At 45.0% G+C, this 19789-nt stretch overlaps 1 protein-coding gene across 5 annotated transcripts in view; it reads right to left on the reverse strand.

Annotated features, from left to right (window-relative positions):
- ANO2 (anoctamin 2) overlaps window positions 1-19789 on the reverse strand; it is a 311269-nt gene that overhangs the window by 183958 nt on the left and 107522 nt on the right. For all 5 annotated transcript variants that reach the window (XM_045826458.1, XM_045826456.1, XM_045826457.1 and 2 more), the window contains 3 exons: window positions 11613-11668; window positions 10391-10432; window positions 3427-3491 (listed from right to left, as the gene is read on the reverse strand). In XM_045826458.1, the coding sequence (XP_045682414.1) occupies window positions 3427-3491; window positions 10391-10432; window positions 11613-11668 (163 nt within the window). The remainder of the gene's footprint in view (window positions 1-3426; window positions 3492-10390; window positions 10433-11612; window positions 11669-19789) is intronic.

A 19789-nucleotide genomic window follows, 5' to 3' on the forward strand; every position in this document is an offset into this window, starting at 1 on the left:
GTTGCAGATGCTTAAAAGTAAACGTTCTGCACATCAACTTCAGCAAAGTACAGTTAGGAGCTAAATCAAACTCAGATGTTTAAAGTCTGTTTCGTCTCATTCATATCAAAACCTCCCAGCTAAGAAAATCAGCCTGTGAGCAGACATTAATTTTAGTGAAAAGACAGGTCATGTTCCTGATGGACACTGGGTTGCACCTGTACAAACCCCAAAGGCCCCAGGACCCAGGGTTCCCCAGAAAATAAAGGCCATTTCCCTCCTGGGATGTTGGTGTGTGAGCCCAGAGCAGCACAGGCAGAAATCTACTCCCCTGGTGGCAAGGACCCTCATGTGGCTCCTAAAGGACTAGAAGAGCCATTTCCCTCCAGCTAAGACATCCTGTCCCTCATCGTCTTAGTCACAAATGGTGTTTCTGCCAGGGCACAGGTGCTGCTGGCTGGAGGTTCCCGGAAGAATCTGCTGTGAGCGGGCCCCTGCTGGATACCTGGGAACTTTCCAGGCAACTGTTACACACACACACACACACACACACACACACACACACACACACAGCGCAGGCCTGCAGGCCCAGAGGCTTCTAGAGCAGAGCAAAGGTGGAGAGCCCTGTTGGGCTGGAGAGACAGACACATCAGCAGTCTCACAGTGCAGCCTGCTGGGCATGACTGAAGGTGCAGCGGGAGCAGCCAGGGGCAAGGGGTGCAGGGAAGGGCGTCTCATCTCCCCTCTGCCCACTTTCACCACCTGGGAAAGGAACCTCTAACTCCAAATCTCAAGTTCAAGCTTGAAGGCCTGCAGAGGAAGGACGCCTAGTTCTGGGGCTTTCCAAATACAAACAGATCTCCCACCCCCAATGAGCTCTCAGTGCTTTAGCATGATCCAAAAGATTGTCATGGGTGGGGAGGGGGCACTAGAGTACCACAGGAGCCGAGTGCTCAAGGTGATGGGGGGAAATACCTCTCCCAGGCCTTCGAATGAGTTACACTCCACTTGTACCAGACTCCCCTGCTTCTGTCCATCTTTCAACACAGACCATATGGGTACAATTTCCACGGGAGGCACAAAGAGGGTAGAATTCACATTAGTAAGTAGTAATGGAACAGCCCCGTCACAGTGTGGGGCCAGCAGTGGCTCAGGGAAGGCAGCCCTGACAGCTGGCGGCAGGAAAGACAGAGAAGTAAAGGAAGAGAGAACCAGTGCTGAAGAAGCCCCTGGGCGTGGTATCAGACTGGGAAGTGGGCAGTGAGAGAGAGGGCAGGTACGAGGATAAAGGAGGCGACTTTGACAGGATCAGAGAAACCGAGATGGGCCATTCGGAAGAGAGTGTGAAACAAGGTTAGGGTGGCACCTGCCGACTGTGTATAGCTGTTTTCCACCCCTCCACCCCAGGTTTCTTTTTAGGAGCCCTCCAGCTGCCTTTTCTTGGCTTCTCTGTCTCTGTTTAACCACCTTTGCCCCTAAAGCCCCTGCCCCTTCCCTCTCTCCCCATTATTGTCAATGTCTCTCTTTCCAGCAGCCCCGTGAGGTCAGGGAGTTCCTTGTATCACTGGGTAAACAACTCCCCACACACACACTACCCAGTGTCCATTCCCTCCAGCCAGTATCTGACTGATGCCTGAGGCTGCAGCCTTCTCCCAGTCCTGGCCCAGCTGCTGGCCTAGCCCAGGGCTGTGGGAGCTCCCTAGCCATCTGATCCGTGAGGAGCAGTGGCCAGCCTCCAGCTCCACAGTGCACCATGCCCCGTCTAGACAGATTTGAGCTCTCTGTGCTCAGGAACCGCCAGGCCCCAGAGCAGGGCTCTGCTCCAAAGGCAATTCTTCCCCTGCAGGTGAGGCTGCTTTGGTGGCCAAAGCCGAGTGCATATTGGAGCCATTTCCCACTTAGCTGGCGGGCAGTCACCTGAAGTCTCTGGGGAAAAGACCAGGCTCTCTGGTAAGGAGAATTTTTAATTTTTTTAATCATATTTTTTAAAAACAAATGAGTAGTTGCAGAAAACAGGCGACAGAGTGGGTGGCCACTTGAGACGCAGAGAGGAAGATCAAAGCCCATCAGGCATGGAGGAAGCAGCCTTGGTGTGGCCCAGAGAACAGTCTAGGTGGCCCTTGCATCATAAAAGGCAGCCAGGGCCTGGGAGGTGCTGGATGAGGGAGCCTCGGTCACAGGCACCCAGTGGCCCTGCTTCCTGACCCAACCGTTAACTGCACTTCGGTTAACGGTTTTCAGCTGGAACAAACACCTGTTGTCAAGAGTCGTCCAACCGAGCTCCCAGTTCCCTGGGAAGGCCCTCACATCTCTGTGTGGGAGGTGAACCTGCCCAAACTGTGGCCCCCCAGCTGCTTTCTTCTTCCAAGAAGAAGCTGGAATTCCTCCCTCTGGACTCAATCCTTCTGGCTCCTGCCCTTCTCACAGTCCCAGCCCAGGGCAATCAGCCAGGAACACTCTCCATGTTTGTGTGCTGATTAATTAGTTCATTAGAAGAGCCACAGTGTCGCTGTGGTAGTGAGTCCATGATTTCGGTCATGGGCTGAGAGTCATCTCTTCCAAATAAGCATGCTCTAGCAAGTATCCTCACAGATCCCTCAGTTCAGCCTCCCAGTTTGGGACAACGAGGATCCTGAAGACCAAAGAGGGACCGTGACTTACCCAAAGAAACATAGAGCCCCTAGTGGCTGGGCCTGGCCGAGAACCCAGTCTCCAAACTCTCAGCTCAGTGTTTTCCCACTTGACAGTGTTGCCTCCCAATGTTCCAGTTGGGAAAGAGGCTGAACTCAAAGAACTCATTGAGTTTCTAGAGTCCTCAACTCAATTTATGCTAGCCAGACTTACTGCATTCTAGTAAGTTCTTTAAAAGCGCTATTCACCAAAGTTCTATAGAAGCTGGGGAAATTCTTAAGGTAACAGAGCATCATTTTAGGGACAGCACTGAAGGAAGGGACACCAGGACCCAGTCTTCCCTCCCTTCTAATTTGGAGAAGCCATAAAAAGCCCACATTCCCTCTCAGGCCAGTCAGCTTATTCCTAGTGTGATTTTCCAGGTCTTCCCTTTTCTTGGTCAACACGGTGTCATTTGGCCATAACCCAAGGATCTGCTTCAACCAAATATTGAGGGACAATAATAAGAGATATAAATCCATATGCCCCTCCCTCCCTACAAAAGAGCGGGCAGGGAGAGACCATAGTGCTGAAGGACCTCAAGACGGAAGTCATAGTGTATCAATCTACATTATCTGCTACGTCACACAGATTCTGTTCTCCCTCCAGTCCCTGAGCTGCCTCCCCATCCATAAGACACAACATGGAAATAATACAACCTAGCAAAGCAGACCCCTCTGCTTGACCAGTGCTCTGCCAGGAGCTACGACAGTTGACAGATATCTTTCAGGACTTACATCTCTAGAATCTTTCCAAGAATATCCTCCCACATCTTACCTGATGAGGTCAATAGGTTGAAACTTATAAAACACTCCGTAGCGTGCCCATTCTTGATAGAGCAGCTAAACAAGAAAAACAGGGAAACAGATTAGAATGGGGGAGCAACGTTTGTCTATCCTAGAAAGTCAAGATTTTACCCTCCAAAGCCACCCTAATAGCTTAATTTAGATGACAAGAAAGTCAAAATTGAATTTCCAAAGTCCAATTTCTAGGAAAATTCTCATGAAACATCCTCAAGGGAGATGTCCAAAGGCAGGAGGCTATATGCACTGACTTCTTCCTTAAATAATATCACACTCCAAGGCAATGCTACACCTAGTCATCACAATTCCACCTTCTTTATTCCCTTGTCTTGCTTAGTCCAGTGAAATGAGCTCTGGCATTCATTTATGATTGAATAATGAGCTCTGGCATTCATTCACTCATTTAACAAGTATTTATCGAACATCTGCTCTCCGCCAGGCACTGTCCAGACACTGGATACAGCAGCAAACCAAACAAAGTTGCTGCTCTCATGGAGTTTACACTCTGGTGTGTGGGTACAAATTTAATATAAACATAAAAGACTTATAAATGCCATGAAGAAAAATAAATCAAAGTGAGGGAGTAGAATATGAAAGAAGGGAGTGGGGTTGGTACTATTTTAGATAGAAGTGCAAGGGAAAGCCTCTCTGAAGGGGGGACATTTGAGCTGAGACCTAAAGGAAGTGAGGAAATGTTCCAGGCAAAAGAACACTCTTCTTGGGCAAAGACCCTAAAAAATAGTACACATGGTGTGTCCTGGGAAGAATAAGGAGACAATAATGGGAGATAATGTCAGAAAGTACTGTGGTGGCCATTCAGAGGCTTGTAGGCTATGCTCAAATCTTTGGACTTTGAAAGAAGCCATTAGGAGATTTGCAGCAATGAGGGGAAAATGATCTGATTTAGACTGTAGATAGTTCACTCTGGCTGCTGGGGGAGGATAGGCCGAGGGCTGGACGCATAGGGGGGCTATTGGAATGGTCCAGGGGAGAGTTGACAATACCATGAACCATGAAGGTAGTGGGAGAAGTAGCAAGAAGTGGTTGATTCTGCTTCTATTTTAAAGGTGGAGTCAATAAGATTCACTGTTGGGTTGGATATGGAATGAAAGAAAATGAGAACTTGACATGAATAATTGAGTAAATGGTGATTCTATTTACTGAAGGGGGTAAGACCATGATAAAAAAAATAGGTCAAGAATGGTGGAACCAAAACTTCAGTTTGAGATGTGTTTATCTACAATGCCCTTTAGGGATATTGAGTAAGTAGCTATCTGTAAAAGTCTAGAGTTTAAAGGGGAGTTCAAACTGGAGATACAAATTTGGAGTTAAAGGGAGAAGAGATGATTTATAAAGTCATTAAGCTATGGGTGCAATCACCAGGGAAGGGAGAGTAGAGAAGAGGCCTGACTTCTGGGCCTGGTGCCCCAATGTTTAGTGCTCAAGGGGAGAATGAAGAAGAGCAAAGGAGACAGAGGAGTATCCAGTGATGTGGAAGAGAACCACAAGTGTGTGGGGTCTAGGAAGCCAAGAAATAATGAGTTTCAATGAGAAGAAAATGACCAGTTGTGCCAAACACTGCTGATGGATCAGGTCAGATGAGGATGCAGAAGCAACCACTGGATTCAGTGATCCAAGGTCACTGGTGACTTTGACAAGAGTGGTTTCAGTGGAAGGGTGGGTGTTAAACTTGAGTGGAACACATTCTAGGGAATAATGGAGAAAATGATGCACCAAACATATCAGGCCATGCCCTCTGGTGATGATTTCACAGCAACTTTAGCATGATTGGCATGTGGACAAACCTGTGTATCAGTCCCAAGGGCAAACCACATTTTAGTTTAAGTACCTGACCAGCGAGCTTCATGGGTTATCCACGAATAAATGAAGTAATTTTGTAATAAACCATCATTGGACATCATCTAGATGGCCATGCTGAACAGGTACTAGTGCAGAATCAAATTATATATCTGCAGTTGACAGATTTATAACACACTTGCTACCTTGTTTTTCTCTACTCTTTAATCTCCTTCTACATCACATCTCTTTATATATCACACCTGGAATTCTGTCAAGAAAAAGCTACTCTCATGAGGTATTTAGTATACCCAGTTCAGCATCAAACCTACAGGAAGCATCCTTTCATCTGAGAATCTTCTGACATGATATGAAAACTGAAATAAGAACTGGCATTCCTACTTAATGCCTATACACTTTTATTATTATCATAATGTCTCCCAACAGCCAAAAACAGTACCAGAAACTACACTGACCCTGGGAGAGGAAACTGCACCCACTGTTACCACCATGTGCAAAGTAGGAAACCCAGATACAAAAGGGGGTTGCAATGTGTATAATGGATCTGAGTTCATGAGTTTTGGCAATGCTCATTCAGGTAGGTGGCATCTACTAATTTTATTGTTATTATTACATCCCTTTCCCCCCTCATCTTAGGCATTTGTACTGTCCTGGGTTTTTATTCTCTCTCCCCAGTGTAAATCCTGGACTCACCAGCACCTGGTTGTCATGGTGACATCATTTGTGGCCTGAAGGGAGGCCAGCTTGCATCAGGAGATACAGGCAAAGTCCTCCCTTGAGGGCTGTGGGACGTCACTACCTGCCTCAAAGGCTCTGCCCTCTAGAGAAAATTCCTCTCCAAAGTCACCTGTCTGGACAAAACCTGAGCCTCAGAACATCTACCTGTCACTGCCCTGAAAGGAAAAACTAGAAATGCTCCAGGAAGCTCATATGGCCCAGTTGGCTCGGGCCTAAACTGAGCCAAGCTCACAGGACTTACCCCTGGTGGGATCCCAGGCCTGCTATAAAAAACCTCCAGAAAGTGCCTTTATCAGTGTGATACCCTCTAAGCACAGAATTGTATCCATAAGTTTGCAGATAGAGTGAGGATGCGCCAAGAGAGCTCTTTGAGCTTGAAGCAAACAGGTTAGATGGACACAGAGGAGGAAATCATTAGGTGGCCCCTGTGGGAGAGCCAGAGTTACAAAGCAGCAAATCCGAGGGCTGGACACCCATGTGGCTCTGTCCAGGCCAGCTCCTACATCCTTGCAGGGAAGGCAGGAAGAGGGGTACAGAGTGCTACAGACCCTCCTCTACCTCTACAAACATTTAATCACACATAGTTAGAGACCAAGTGGATCATGCTAACCCTGGGTTCCAGGGTCCCGGAACAGACTAGTAGTCAGGGTGAAGGGAGGCATGCTGTGGAGTCTCTGCCCCATAGGGATGAGAGTGGCATAAGGAAAGTTCAGAAGGACAACCACAGTAACTTGTGACAATCCCTTTAATGTTTCAGAATCTAGAATTTTCTAACGAAGCACTGAGCAAATCCACTTTGTTGCTTAGAACTACAGCATGTCCTCTTACCAACTGGCCATGCCTGGAAGCAGATCAAGGAAGGTCTGCAGCTCCTTCTCCACAGACAGTGCCTTACTCTGGGGGGCACCAGGGGTCATTTCAGGCTTGTCAGTCTCCCCTCAGACTTTGATGGCAGGAAGCAACAGCCCTCACGGACCATCCCATCTGATGGGTCACAGCATACAAGTGGCCAGCCCTGCTCCCCAGGAATCACATTTGACAGTGAATCACTTGGTTTCAGTATAACATTTCCTGAGACTGTAAAGGAACCCAGCTGTTCCTTTCACAATGCCAGAGCACAGCAAGGTGTCTGAGACTGCTGGCCCTCTGTCCACAAGCTCCTCGGGGAGCAGCTGGACCTGCAACAGGCAGAAAGATGCCCACTGCAGCCAGCTCAGAGGCACTGATGGGACAGGGTAGACCTGAATGGGAGAGAATGGAATTCTATGCCCAGATCCTGCTGTGATCTGTTGGAATTTTTGGCAAGTCGCTTCAACTATCTTGGTCTTTTCCTTTAATAGTACAATGGAAGTTGTACAGGAAGAGAAAAATTCAAGTGAAACCAAGAAATTATGTGAAAACAACACAAGTACCTTTTTGTCAGAAAGACAGACTATCTTCACACACCTTGTAGTGGGTCACTTTGTAATTGTCCACTAGAGAAGACAATCACTTGTAAAAATCTGAAAAATCCAGGACCAAGGATTTAAAATCATTCCAGTGTTGTGCCTTGGGTTTCCCCCTGTCAGTGGGTGGGAAGCCACTGGAGCCAGTGAAGGTCAGGCTGCCCTCAGACGATGCCAACAGTCACTTCCACGGGAAGCTTGAGAAAACCACGCAGGTCTGGCTGATGTGGAATCAGGTGTCTGCTGGCTGCCAGGAGGGACCCATCCACACCCATGCTGCTCCTTCTTCCTGCTGCCCTGCTTTCTAGAAAGGTGGGAAACCCCTGTTCTCCAGAGGGAGAGAGCCTCCTTTCAATTACCCTCCAGGGTTAGGAAGAGAGAGAGCCCTCCAGACGCTAGCTGGGGCCGAGTCCACTGAGACTGCACAGCTGCTTGAGGCAAGCTGTGGGGGAAGGAGGCTGCATTCTCAGGGGCCTTTGGGCTTGCCTGGGATCTGCCTACAAGGAGCCTGGGCCTCCGGGAGATCATGGGAATAGCCACATATTGCAGAGAAGAGTAAAGGAGAACACCCAGGTCCTGGCAGGATGGGCAGCCTGAGATATCCCTGCAAAGTCTCCCCAGAGAGGCCATCCCATACTGCAGCCTCCAACCTTCTCCACATCCCCCAGCAACAAAGTCAAGGGTTCTCCCTTGCACTCCAACCCACATCCTTCCTGCAGCCCTCCTGACAAACAGTAGACTATTACAGTGTGATAAACAACAAATAAATATACTGCACATATTCAGAGGTTTTGGCTCTTTCCTTTCTAGGATACCTCTAGGCCCCACCCATTTACCACTGAAACTGCAGGAAGGAACGTTCCCCTCACCATATACAAGAAGCTGTGTTTACCCAGCTGTGGAGCTCTGGCTGGGATTTTTGACACCAAGGTTTTAGTCCTGACTTGACAAATATTTATGGGCATGGGAACCAATTTCCTTACCTTGCTGGATATATTTCCCAACCCAAATGGACAGAAAAAAGCTTTGACTCTAGCTCATGGTTTCTCTTATCCCCCATCACTGCAACGTGTATTTCCCTAACTGTGACCCTGGCAGAGGAAAACAAGGATACCAAGGACTTACCAGCAAACCCAAGGGAAAGCCACAAGAAAGGAGCCTCTTGTCTTTCAAGGACACTGGTCCACCTTTACTGAGCATCGTTTTCACATAAACTATGGGAATCAGGCACCAAGATGTATCTTCATCCTGGCTGCCCTCTCCCTGCCTCCCAGATTCTGCCCATTTGCCCAGTTGGGTTGTGCACTGGAAATAATTCTATCGACCTAAGGAAAACGTTTTCTGGGAGGAAACTGCTCTGACAAAAGATTTTGTTGCTAATATAATACCATTGCAAAGACAAATACACACATAGTTTGGATAGTATACAATTTGCTTCTCTCTGCCTCTGTGATGATAACAGAGGGCTGGCTGATTTCTCCCATGAGTTGCTGTGTGTTTCTGGTCCCTGGAATGTTCCTATAAAGTGCTCCACCTTGACAGGCTGGGTCAACACCCACCCAGCAGGAGGTTTCTTAGGTGGGCAGTGGTGGTGATCACTCTTTAAAGGGGAGGAATGTGAAATCAGAGAGTGGGAGGACAAAAAATGGTTGGGGTGAGTGAGGTGAGATGTGGGGAGAAATGCTTCCTCTTTTTCCTTTAAATCTGATCCGGGACTTTTCAGGAAATTAAACACCGAGACTATTAGCATCAGATAGAAAACAGATGAGGTTAAGACATCGAAATACTAGAGCAGATTCCCTGGGCAGGCAGAGAAGGGACATGTGTAAGCAATCACAGCAGTATTTCTGGAAAAGACCTTTTATGTTTTTAATACTTAACACTTCATAACAGGGACTAATAGGCAGGATAAAAAGAAGGCTGCTCTAAAGGCAACTTGGGGGATGAACGATTTTCCAGACAACAGAATTGGGGGGAGGGAAACTTCTTGGGCTTCAATTCCTCACCCCTCCTGCCCTTGCCCACCTTCTGCTGCTCACCAGAGCTGCTGAAGGCTGGGGGAAGCTTCGAGGGAGGACAGCATGAGGGCCTTGACAGCCAGGAGGGGCAGTCACCTCTGAGGAGGCTGTGTGATCCTTAGAGCACCAGGCCATGGCAGGGAAAGGGACACACCCACATTCCCAGAGCACCAGCAAACAGAAGAAATGGGAGCTGAGTGGAGGGCTGGGGAGAGAGCTGTCCATGTGGGAGCCATGACTGGCATAGGAGAGACCCTTCCAAGGGATGACCTGAACTATAACCTCCCCAGACTATAACCTCTAATTCCCTCCCAGAACTATAACCTCTAATTCCTAGCTGCACATGAATGAGCCTCCCTCTCCCCCACAGTTCTCATTTGAAATTTGGGGACAGCAATCCCCCACTTGTCTGCCTATGGGATAAAAAGAATAACTTAAAGATGACCCCACTCCCCAAAAAAGATAGTGGCATGGATAATAATACATTTTTAGCAGGATATGGGAGTCAGGCGTATTCCAAGCCCTATTTCCGTTTATTATGACAGTGTTATCAAGGGCAAGGTGCTCAATATTTCTGTGTGTCAGCTTCCCCATCTATAATTTAAGAAATCTGGATTTTCACTGTTTCTCAATGAAGGCCCTCTTCTCATCAGGAAATGGGATAACGGTTTTGTGTGAGATGATTAGCACAGCTGACCCACCAGACACTAAATACCAGCAGCACCCCATGCACACAATTGTGTCAGTAACCAGAAGCGGACCTCATATTTCTAAGTGCCCAGGGGGCAGGGAACTGTGAAAGAACTGCTGAAAATATACAAGCAGATAAATCGAACACTTAGGACACTTCTACCTAGTCCCACACCCATGCATGGTCTTCTGTGCACAAAGCACTCAGTACAGCATGAAGCCAGCTTACCTTCCTGTCATTCATGTCATCCCCTGGACTGTCATATTCACCCTGCAGGAGAGCAAGAGATGCTAGATAAAGCCAATGGAATTATTAAAAACAGAGAAAAAATTTTTAAAAATTTTCTAACGTCATCCCTTTTTTTCATTCTCTTTTGAGGAAGGTCAAAAACATGACATGGTAAGGAGCCAAACATTCCACTTTCTTAGTCATCAACGCTTGCAATGTTTCCTGTGGACAGCTTCTCAGACAGTTACGCCCCTGAGATGCTCCAGAGACCAGCCTGTGCCTCTTCATAGCAGAGGCAACGGCACAGCCTGTGTTTGCAAATGGTCACATCACACGAAATCACCCCATGCCATGCCCTGCCCACCCCTGTCCCTAAGTGACAGAACCAGCCTTGAATAGGCCCATAATAAAGATGTTAATGAGAAGAAGGTTGTCATCTGCTAAATTCCTTCAGGCATTCAGGGATCCCCACCTTGGTCATCTCATTTGGTGCAACTCTGTGACAGATGCCAAAGAAGTCACCAATCATATCAACAGTGCAGCCATGGGGTATTTAGTTCATGGACCAGTTAAGTTCTTCTTGAGTCATCTTAAAGAATATATTGTATTGCATTGTATTATGGGATGTTTATAACATGACTTCCAATCCAGGAAAGCTTTAATTACAATCTTTTTATTAAAACTTAACCAAACACTAGTATAAAAAATCTTGAGAAATTTCCTTCAAAATGTTAAAAAAAAATTTAAATGCCATTTAGTGTATATTTGCATATTAAGATTGGTGAATTTCACATCTACACAACACTATCACATACAAAACATCACTTTCAATTTATTTAAGGGTCTGACTGTCCAGGTTGTGTATTATTCAGGCCATAGACTTTCCTTCCACTACCATCCACCCCTCTCCAACATCATGTCCCTTTAACTACTTGCAGGCCGACTCTGTCTCCTCACACTTTCCCCCAAAACAAAGGCAGGGAGTGTCAGGAAAGCTCAAACAAACCCAGTTCATTTTGCCATTGGGGAAACAGCTGGACAGACAACTGACAAAAATCAAACCAGGGCTTACGGTTAGTCATGAGCAGTCCAGAACCAGCCAAGGTATTTTAACGTCATGATTCACTCCTGCCTCGCTTCACATATATCCACCCACTGCATGTCCCATGGTTTTCAAGTTTTTTAAGAGTACAGAGAACATGCTGACAGAAATGGTACTTACGTCATGCAGAGGGTAAGCAGCCTCATAGATATTGTTTGCTATCAGAGAGTTAATACCTATGGAAGAAAGGAAGATGAAAACAATAACTCTAAGGCAGGGGTGTCTGGATTTACCCTTAGTCTGCTGATAGATGTTCAACCCTCTCCCACCTCTTGGCTGGGAATCACTGCACTCTCCTCTATGACCTCCCAGTCTACATGTGTTTTTGTCGAACTTTAGTTCTTGGTATAAGAGCAATATTTTCTCTTTTTAAAATATTTTATTTATTTATTTTGGAGAGAAGAGAAGGGAGGGAGAGAGGGAAAGAAATATCAATGTGTGGTTGCCTCTCATCTGGCCCCCACTAGAGACCTGGCCTGCAACCCAGGCATGTGCCCTGACTAGGAATCAAACCTGTGACCTTTTGCTTCACAGGTCCGTGCTCAATCCACTGAGCTACACCAGCCAGGGCAAGAACAATATTTTCTCATTTCCCAAATATAAAGTTATGTTTTGATATCAGATTGTCTTCCCAAACTTTGCATTCCTCCTGTCCTCACACACTCAGACCTCTCCAGTCCAATCACTCTCCTGCTCCAATACCTCCATGGCCACCAAAATCAGCTGAGAATCTATGTTCAATGATAGCATAGGAATGACTATATCAATTACTACAATTGTGGTCCATGAAAGTATATTTCAGAACAACCCATAGCACTTTATCTGATCTCATTTCTGGAACCTTTCTATTCCTTCACAGAGCAGTGCTTATTACTGTCCATGACTAGTCTGTGGACCACGAGCTGTCTGAGGTAGGGGCAGTGGGGCTGTAGTTCTCAAAATTTGGTCTGGGGAACCCAGAGAGTCCCCCATGACCCTTTCAGGGGTTCATAAGGTCAAAACCATTTTTTACAATAGTACAAAGATACTGTTTGCTTTCTCCCTCCTATTCTCTCACGAGTAGACAGTGCAGTTCTGTGACACGTGAGGACACCATCCTCCTGACCACTAATGGAATGTATGTTTGCACATCCTTGTCCTTTCAAAGTTTCTCAGTTTTAGCTTTTAATATAATAAATATTCATCAATATAACTCACCTAAGCAAAAGCCCCTTGGGTACTCTCAATAATTTTTAAAAGTCTAAAGGGATCCTGACACCACGAAGTTTGAAAATCACACAACAAGGAGTTCACTTTTTAATCTCAATAGTATTTCACACCACTTGCAGATAGTGGCCCTATTAAGTACATGTTGAATGAATGGCTCTGTCCCTGTAACTCACTTTGTTGTAGTATACTCAACAAAGAGCCTTCTGCTTAGCATGGAGGGATGGTTATTTACTTGTTTCATTCATGGTTCTACTCAGAGACTATAAAGTGGTCTGTATGTTCTGTCTAACTCAGAATACTCCATCCTGGGTCACTGGCTCCCAGATGGGAGGGATTATTTCTCACCAGCTCCAGTATGGAGGAGCCTGCCATGCCAGGAGGCACATGTAATCATGGAAGGGTGGAGGAGGGGCGAATCTCTGGTGCACCATGATTTCCTTTGCCTCAAACACATTTCCTGCCCTCAATCAATCTTTCCAGAGAGACTATAGGTAGGAGTTAGAGGAGAAAACTGGTTTTGGAGGGAAACACTTATGATGTCTACACTCTAAGTAAATCTGCATTTTCAGGGCTCCGGATCCAGGGCAGGTTTGGATAAAGAATCTAAACAACAGTTCCTCATTAAAATTCATGGTTTTCTACCTCCCCTTCCTACCCAAGGCCCCACCTACAAGCCCAGAGACCATAGAGGCTCTCAAACAATCCTCTCTCCTCTGTCAGCCTCCTCTTTCACAAACCCTGTGTCTATTTGCCTCAGTTCTAGGATGCTGGGCATGGGAAAGACCAGCCCTGGGATCCGTGTGGAAGCAAAGGCCTTGGGAGGCCACTGTGGGCACGCAGCTGGAGTGGCCCTTTCCAATGAGTTGAGAGCTGGGTGATTGGTGCAGCAGCATCACCAAAGGGCCAGTCCTTTTCCTTATTTTAAGCTTCCTCCTTGGCATGAACATAAAACATCAGAAATAACTCCGGAGAGTGGGGGGATCACAGGGTGGGTAATGGGAGTACGGGTGGAGGAGGGGTGCCTCGAGGCTCAATGAGCTGCAGATTTGTCCTACTCGCACGACTACAATTTCACTCTGAGCATCATTAATCAGTTCAAGAGCCATAACCACAGCAATGTGAAGCCACCCTACAATAATCAAGGGGAGGAGTCCCACGTCGGGAGGGGGTGGGGGTAGTTCAAAGCTACACAAGGGCTGTCAACATGGATAGAGGCTGAAGCATCACAGGCGGGTAGGGCTCCAACTAGACCGTACCCCATGCACAGCCCCACCTAATCTCCCCCCGCCCACTCACACCCCATGGTTGCCACAGCAGCAGTAATACTCCCTGAAGACAGTCTCAAAACGGCATGGGAAAAGTTAAACAGGTGTTGAACTCTTCTGCTAATTCTCAGCTTTGTTGAGCACAGTAGCTGAGTGTCTGAGAGAATTAGGCTGACAACCTGAACTCCTGGGTCCTGCTGCCTGATCCTGAGAAAGATTTCAAATCATTGGAGGTCTGAAGCTGTGTACTCCACCCCCATCTCAAAGAAAGCTTCCTTTGCAGTGCATGCCTAAAGCAGGCAGCTTACTTCACTTCTACGACATTTTTTTGCTCACTGTTTTGCCTCCCAAAGGTCTACAAGGTTTTTGAGGTCAGAGAGCACTCTCCTCTCACCTTTGTCTTGTATTTATGGCATTTAGTTCCCCTCGGGGAACAAGAAGGAATAACGGTTGTTAAGAGTATCCACCTGAGAGCTAAACTTATCTCAACAACCCTTCCCATTTATCACAGGCACCCACCTACCTCACTATGTCAATTTTTGGCACTCTGTGCTGATGAAGAAACTTTAAACTCCATTTCATTAGTTCGCTTCCTAACAGGAAGCCCAACAAATGGTTCTTTGCCTTGGAGCCCATAGGATTCATGTCATCCTAACCCAATTACCAGAGGCCCCACAAGCTATCACGGACCATGTCTCTGTCTCCCATGGCTATGGGCCTCCTCTTTTTCAGATGGGGTCATATGGTCAACCCCAATCACTGGCTGCTGAGCAGAGGGAGGGAATAGGACATAAAAGAAAGAGGAATGAGGAGAGGCAAGGCAAGTTGAAATGTCACTATGCATCCACTTCACCCAAGAATGGGAATTGTTTTGGCCTCTTAGGTCACCCACAGACTTCAGAAACCAAGATTCTACCCCCAAACAAGCATGGAAATCTGTTTGAAAGAAGAAAATAATCAAACGTTGTTTTAAAAAGAGTCTCTGCTTTGAAAATTGAAATTCTGAAATTTTTCCTTGCTTTTCAACAAAAACGGGTTAATTGGTTCCATCACACACCATCCATCTGGCCATAATGGCAAAGCTTTCTTCTTCAGGATCACACTGATAGTCTTTCCTCTCTACTCTAGGCCCAGAGAGAAAGACCCAGCCTCTCCTCCTTTACTCCCAGAAGGGGGCCAGGAAGAAGGAGAACACATGGTGGGGGGGCATTTTTTCTTTCCCTCTGGCCACAGAAAGAAGCAGTGCCTCGGTTCAAAGCACAGCTCACTGGAGACACCCTCACTGATCCCTAAGTCCTATCAAATCACCAGGTACTTCCTAGTTATTGCTGTTAGAACTATAGTCCCCAAAGAATAAGGTTTGGGCTTCCTCTTTGCTCAGCACCAGTCACAGCTCTCTCTGCAATAGCCTGATTCAGCCAAGCCAACACTGGCCCTCTGTATCCATAGAGTTGGGGCCAAGGGCCAGAGTACAGCGGGCTCAAGCCCAGGACTGGTACCTGAAAACACAAACTCACAACACAAACCCGAGGCCTAGCATTTAGCCTCGGAGACATCTCTGGTTTTCTGTACACAGAGGGCCAATCAAAGCAGAGTTCATGGTCTGCCTCCCAGAGAGAGACTCATTAAATCTGCAAGTGGCCTTTGGTGACAGGGACTACAGCTCTATTCCCTCCAGGCCAAACTCAAAGGAAACTCTGCTCTGTGGGGACAGGTACTTAGAGGAATGGTCCTGAACTCCCGAAAACCCATTTGGTTTTGATCCCCCCAGAACAGGGCCCACGCCACCCGGCGTTCTGCTTTCATCCCTTGTACTCCAGCCGGAGGTAAATCTAAACCAGAGCCCCCAGACAGTGCATGGAACATAGACTATATTTACCCATCACCAAATTGTCTTGACATGTGTTTAATTACTTAAATGCCTTTAATCCAAAGCCTTTTCTTCTAACAAAATATAAACCAGTTCAGCTGGATGAATGATAAACCAGATGTTTACAGCACACAACATGGTCTGGCTTCGGTCGAAATAATTAAGACATCGTCTCCCGAGTGGGGAGGGGAGATGCCCAAAGCATACATTTGTGTAAATGCTCTTACACCCAAGTGTCTATGAGAATGTAGCTCCATCAATCTGTAATTTTCTCTCCATGAAAAGGCAACAATGACTTCCATACGGAGGGACAGGAGAGGTGTCTGTCCTCCTCTGACGTGACCGAGGAGGCTTGGGTTTCTTTCCATGGTGAAGTGCAATTTAAAGGCATTCCATGATGGGATAAATGCCCAGGGCCCTGAAAGCTGACATTACATTATGATTTAGGAAGCCTCACGGGGCTGGGCCAAGTTTGTGATGGCTCCCATGCTACCACCACCATGCAGAACCCAAACTCACAAATAGATTTAGTCTTTAAACATCATGTGTCCATAACCCATGCTTCCAGGGGTAAATTAGAGAAAAACTCCCTATCTACACCTTTGTAAATGGTCTCTCTCAGCAGAGGGAGGGAACAGGACTGAATTTTCCTGATATGTATCATTTCATCCTGTTAGAACCCTAACTGCTTCTCAAATGTGGCCCCTATTATGTCTTTTGTATCATTTGCTTTCTTTGCATGTCTCTCTCTTGCCAGACAGACACGTGGCTTATTTCCTCTTGTCCTCAAATGTTACCTTGAAAGTAAGCCCATAAAGGCAGGAATTGCTGTCTGTTGTGCTTGTTTGCTCCACTCCTCTACTCCCTAGTTCTAGAATATAAATGACACATTGTAAGTACTTAATAAAAATTTGTGGAATGAATGAATGAATCTAACCAGCATTGGGAAGACCTCAGCTTCCACTGCTCTGAGAAACCTTTCCCACTAACTTCATTCATTTATTAATTGTTTCAAGAGCTATGAAGAAGAGCCAAGAAACCCAAGTTCTAGATCTAGCTATGAATTTCTAACCTCGGGCACTGAGATGATCTCTCTGTTGTGAAATTAGTTAACATCTGTTGAACCTTCTTTGCCTGGTAGTTTATAGGGTCAAATGAGATCATGAGAGTAAAAATGCTTTAAAAAGCATACCACTACACACATGCAAGGGGTCCTTATTATTTGGTCCTTACGTACTGGTTTCGGTAATACCTTATCTGTACAGACATCTCTTATCTGGTTATCTCAGCTGTCATAACAGAGAACCCAGAAGAAAGAGTACCTAGATCTCATAAAACTCATTCCCTAACTTTATGAACACTAACAACAACAGAATCCTTCAGACCCTCCTTCAGCACATTTTCACTCTCTCTTTACCCAAAATTCTAACAAGCTTGTTTTTCTGCCTCCCCCCAACCCAAAAAAAAAGCAAAAAAGAAATAACAAAACTCAGAGAGGCACCTTACCTGAGCTGAAAATTCAAGAAATCAGATAGTGTGGGGCAAACAACCCTAGTAATATTCTGATAACCCTTAAATAAACATTAAGAGAAAACATATTCTTAGTGATGATTCTGAATCATCCAGAAAAGGTTATGTATGCATTTATACAGAGAATGCATATTGCTCTATTATGCATAAGAAAGCAGAGAATGGTATGAAAGTTTACAGAAAAAATTTTATACAAAAAGATGTTGCTGAGGGCATCAAGGGCTAAGCCACTAACTATATCCCCCTTTCACTTTGGCTCCAGGTCAAATCTGCAGCAGTCCAACTGCAGAAACCAGAGGGCCTTATGGTTTGAATATTTGTAGTCAGTCTATTTCTTTCTCCTAGTTTTGACATTCCATTTTAATTTGTGCTTTTCCTGTTTTTTATTTTTTAATTTATTATTTATATTATGCTGTTTTATTGTTTTTCTTGTAAGCCACCTCAGAAATTTTGTAGAACAAGACAGGAGTATAAATAATTCAATACATACAACTTGTATACAACTCAATGCTTCGCAAAAAGTAGTCATTCGAAACAATGGATTTTCAACAAAGAAAAGAAGTGATGATACTAAAAAATTGAGAGTATTTCTGAATTATTATTATCATTAATATATTTTCCATCTTCTAATTTTAATCTTTATTATCTTTTCCATCTTTTAGATGTCCACTGTAATCAGGTACAATGGGAAAGGCTTTGTAAGGTAGTCACAAAAGTAATGACTGTGTAAAAAAGTTAATGCCAAGAATACCCTGAGAAACAATTCTAAGCACTATCCTATTCTCCTTTGTTTCTTCTTTTTATGAAGCAGAAATCCTCTGGGGGATATAAGTCAATTCTGTGCCATTTGTGCTTCTCTATATGACCAGAGAGAAGGACAAAGAAATCAAAATTTACTCCAAGGCTCAAGGTCCATATTATCTTGAAGCCTCACAGTGTCATTGTGTTTTTCATTCTTCCTGATCTTCTAAGTAGGACAGTTTAAGATGGCCAGAGAGCATAGAAAGTACTTGATTTTCCTAGACAGAAGTCAAACAACATGAAAACTGGCCTGCAGGGTTCTCCTCTGCTAGGAAGTAGAGAAGTTAGTCATATGTCCCTTGTTACAAAGCTAATAAATCATCAGTAGCTACTGTGGAACTGCTAGATACTACTTATTTGGGGGAAAGGGAGTTAGGGCTTCAATGCATGAATTTGGGGCAGGGGAAACAAACATCAAGTCTATAACAATATGTAACTATTAAGGAGTTTCCATTTTATCTAAAAGAAATGTGGATCAATTTTACCATTTCAAGAAGGCCAGTGAAATAATCAGATTTGCATTTTTAAAAGCTCATACAGGCTGCATTATATAGAATGGGTTAACACACACACAACTGGGGATAGGAAGGTGTCTTAGTGGTTGGGAAAGTAGTTCAGGTAAAAGAAAAATGCAGTTGATATAAGCTAGCATAGTGGATGAGAAGAGAAATTGTACCAATTTTAAAGACGCTTGACAGATTAATGAATCTGTCAGATTAGACTAATTACACAGATTAGTCAATAGCACTTTGTTATAATTTCTGGCTTAAGAAATTGAAAGTTAGTGTTCATCAAAATTTGGGTTGCACAGATGGGAGTTGTGTGGTCCCCAAAGGCAAATGTATATGGTCCTTTTGGTTCACATTTGGGAGGTTTTTGGGGGGCATCTTCATGAAGATGTTGAGTATGAAGTTGGGTATTAACTTTTGAGAATCTAGACAGAAAATAATTCATCACTTAATTTTCATAATGTCCATGCTTAAAACACAGACAATAGGGCTTTAAATTTTATTGTACGGTCAGTTTCTTATTTAAGCTTTAACTTAAAATATATTAAATAGCACTAAGGGAAAGGCTTTATAATATCTGTTAGCCTTTTTCTTAATTTTTCATTGTTTTATAAGTGAAACAACACTGAAGCTAGTTAACACAATATAGCTTGCCACAATCTAACAAAATTTGGTGGAAACAGAGCTTAAGCTCACTTCTCAACTTTTCCCTGCCAAAATCCTAGCAGAAGCACATTGGTGTCTTAGGATCACAGGCTCATTATATGCCAGAAGAAGGTAGGCTATCCCTACCAATTCAAGAGTCTATAAATTGATGGCTAGGTAACTGTTGTTTCTGGAATAACAGACTTTAAAGACTCAACCTAATTCCACTTCTGGTTCACAGCATCCCAAAGGGAGTAGGAATAGGAATGGAGTAAGGAAACCTGAGCTGTAGACCCAGTTCTGACAGTGACTCATTATGTGACCCTGGACAAATCACTTATCTCCTTTATACCCATTTGTAATTGAGATGAGAATTATTGACATGCTTCTTCCTCTAGGGCTATGACACTAATATTAAAAAATTTACATTGATACTTAGACACATACATGGAAGTTAATTTCTTCCTC

The sequence above is a fragment of the Phyllostomus hastatus genome, unplaced genomic scaffold, assembly GCF_019186645.2.
Source record: "Phyllostomus hastatus isolate PE091 unplaced genomic scaffold, TTU_PhHast_1.1 phas_scaffold_755, whole genome shotgun sequence".
Taxonomy (NCBI): domain Eukaryota; kingdom Metazoa; phylum Chordata; class Mammalia; order Chiroptera; family Phyllostomidae; genus Phyllostomus; species Phyllostomus hastatus.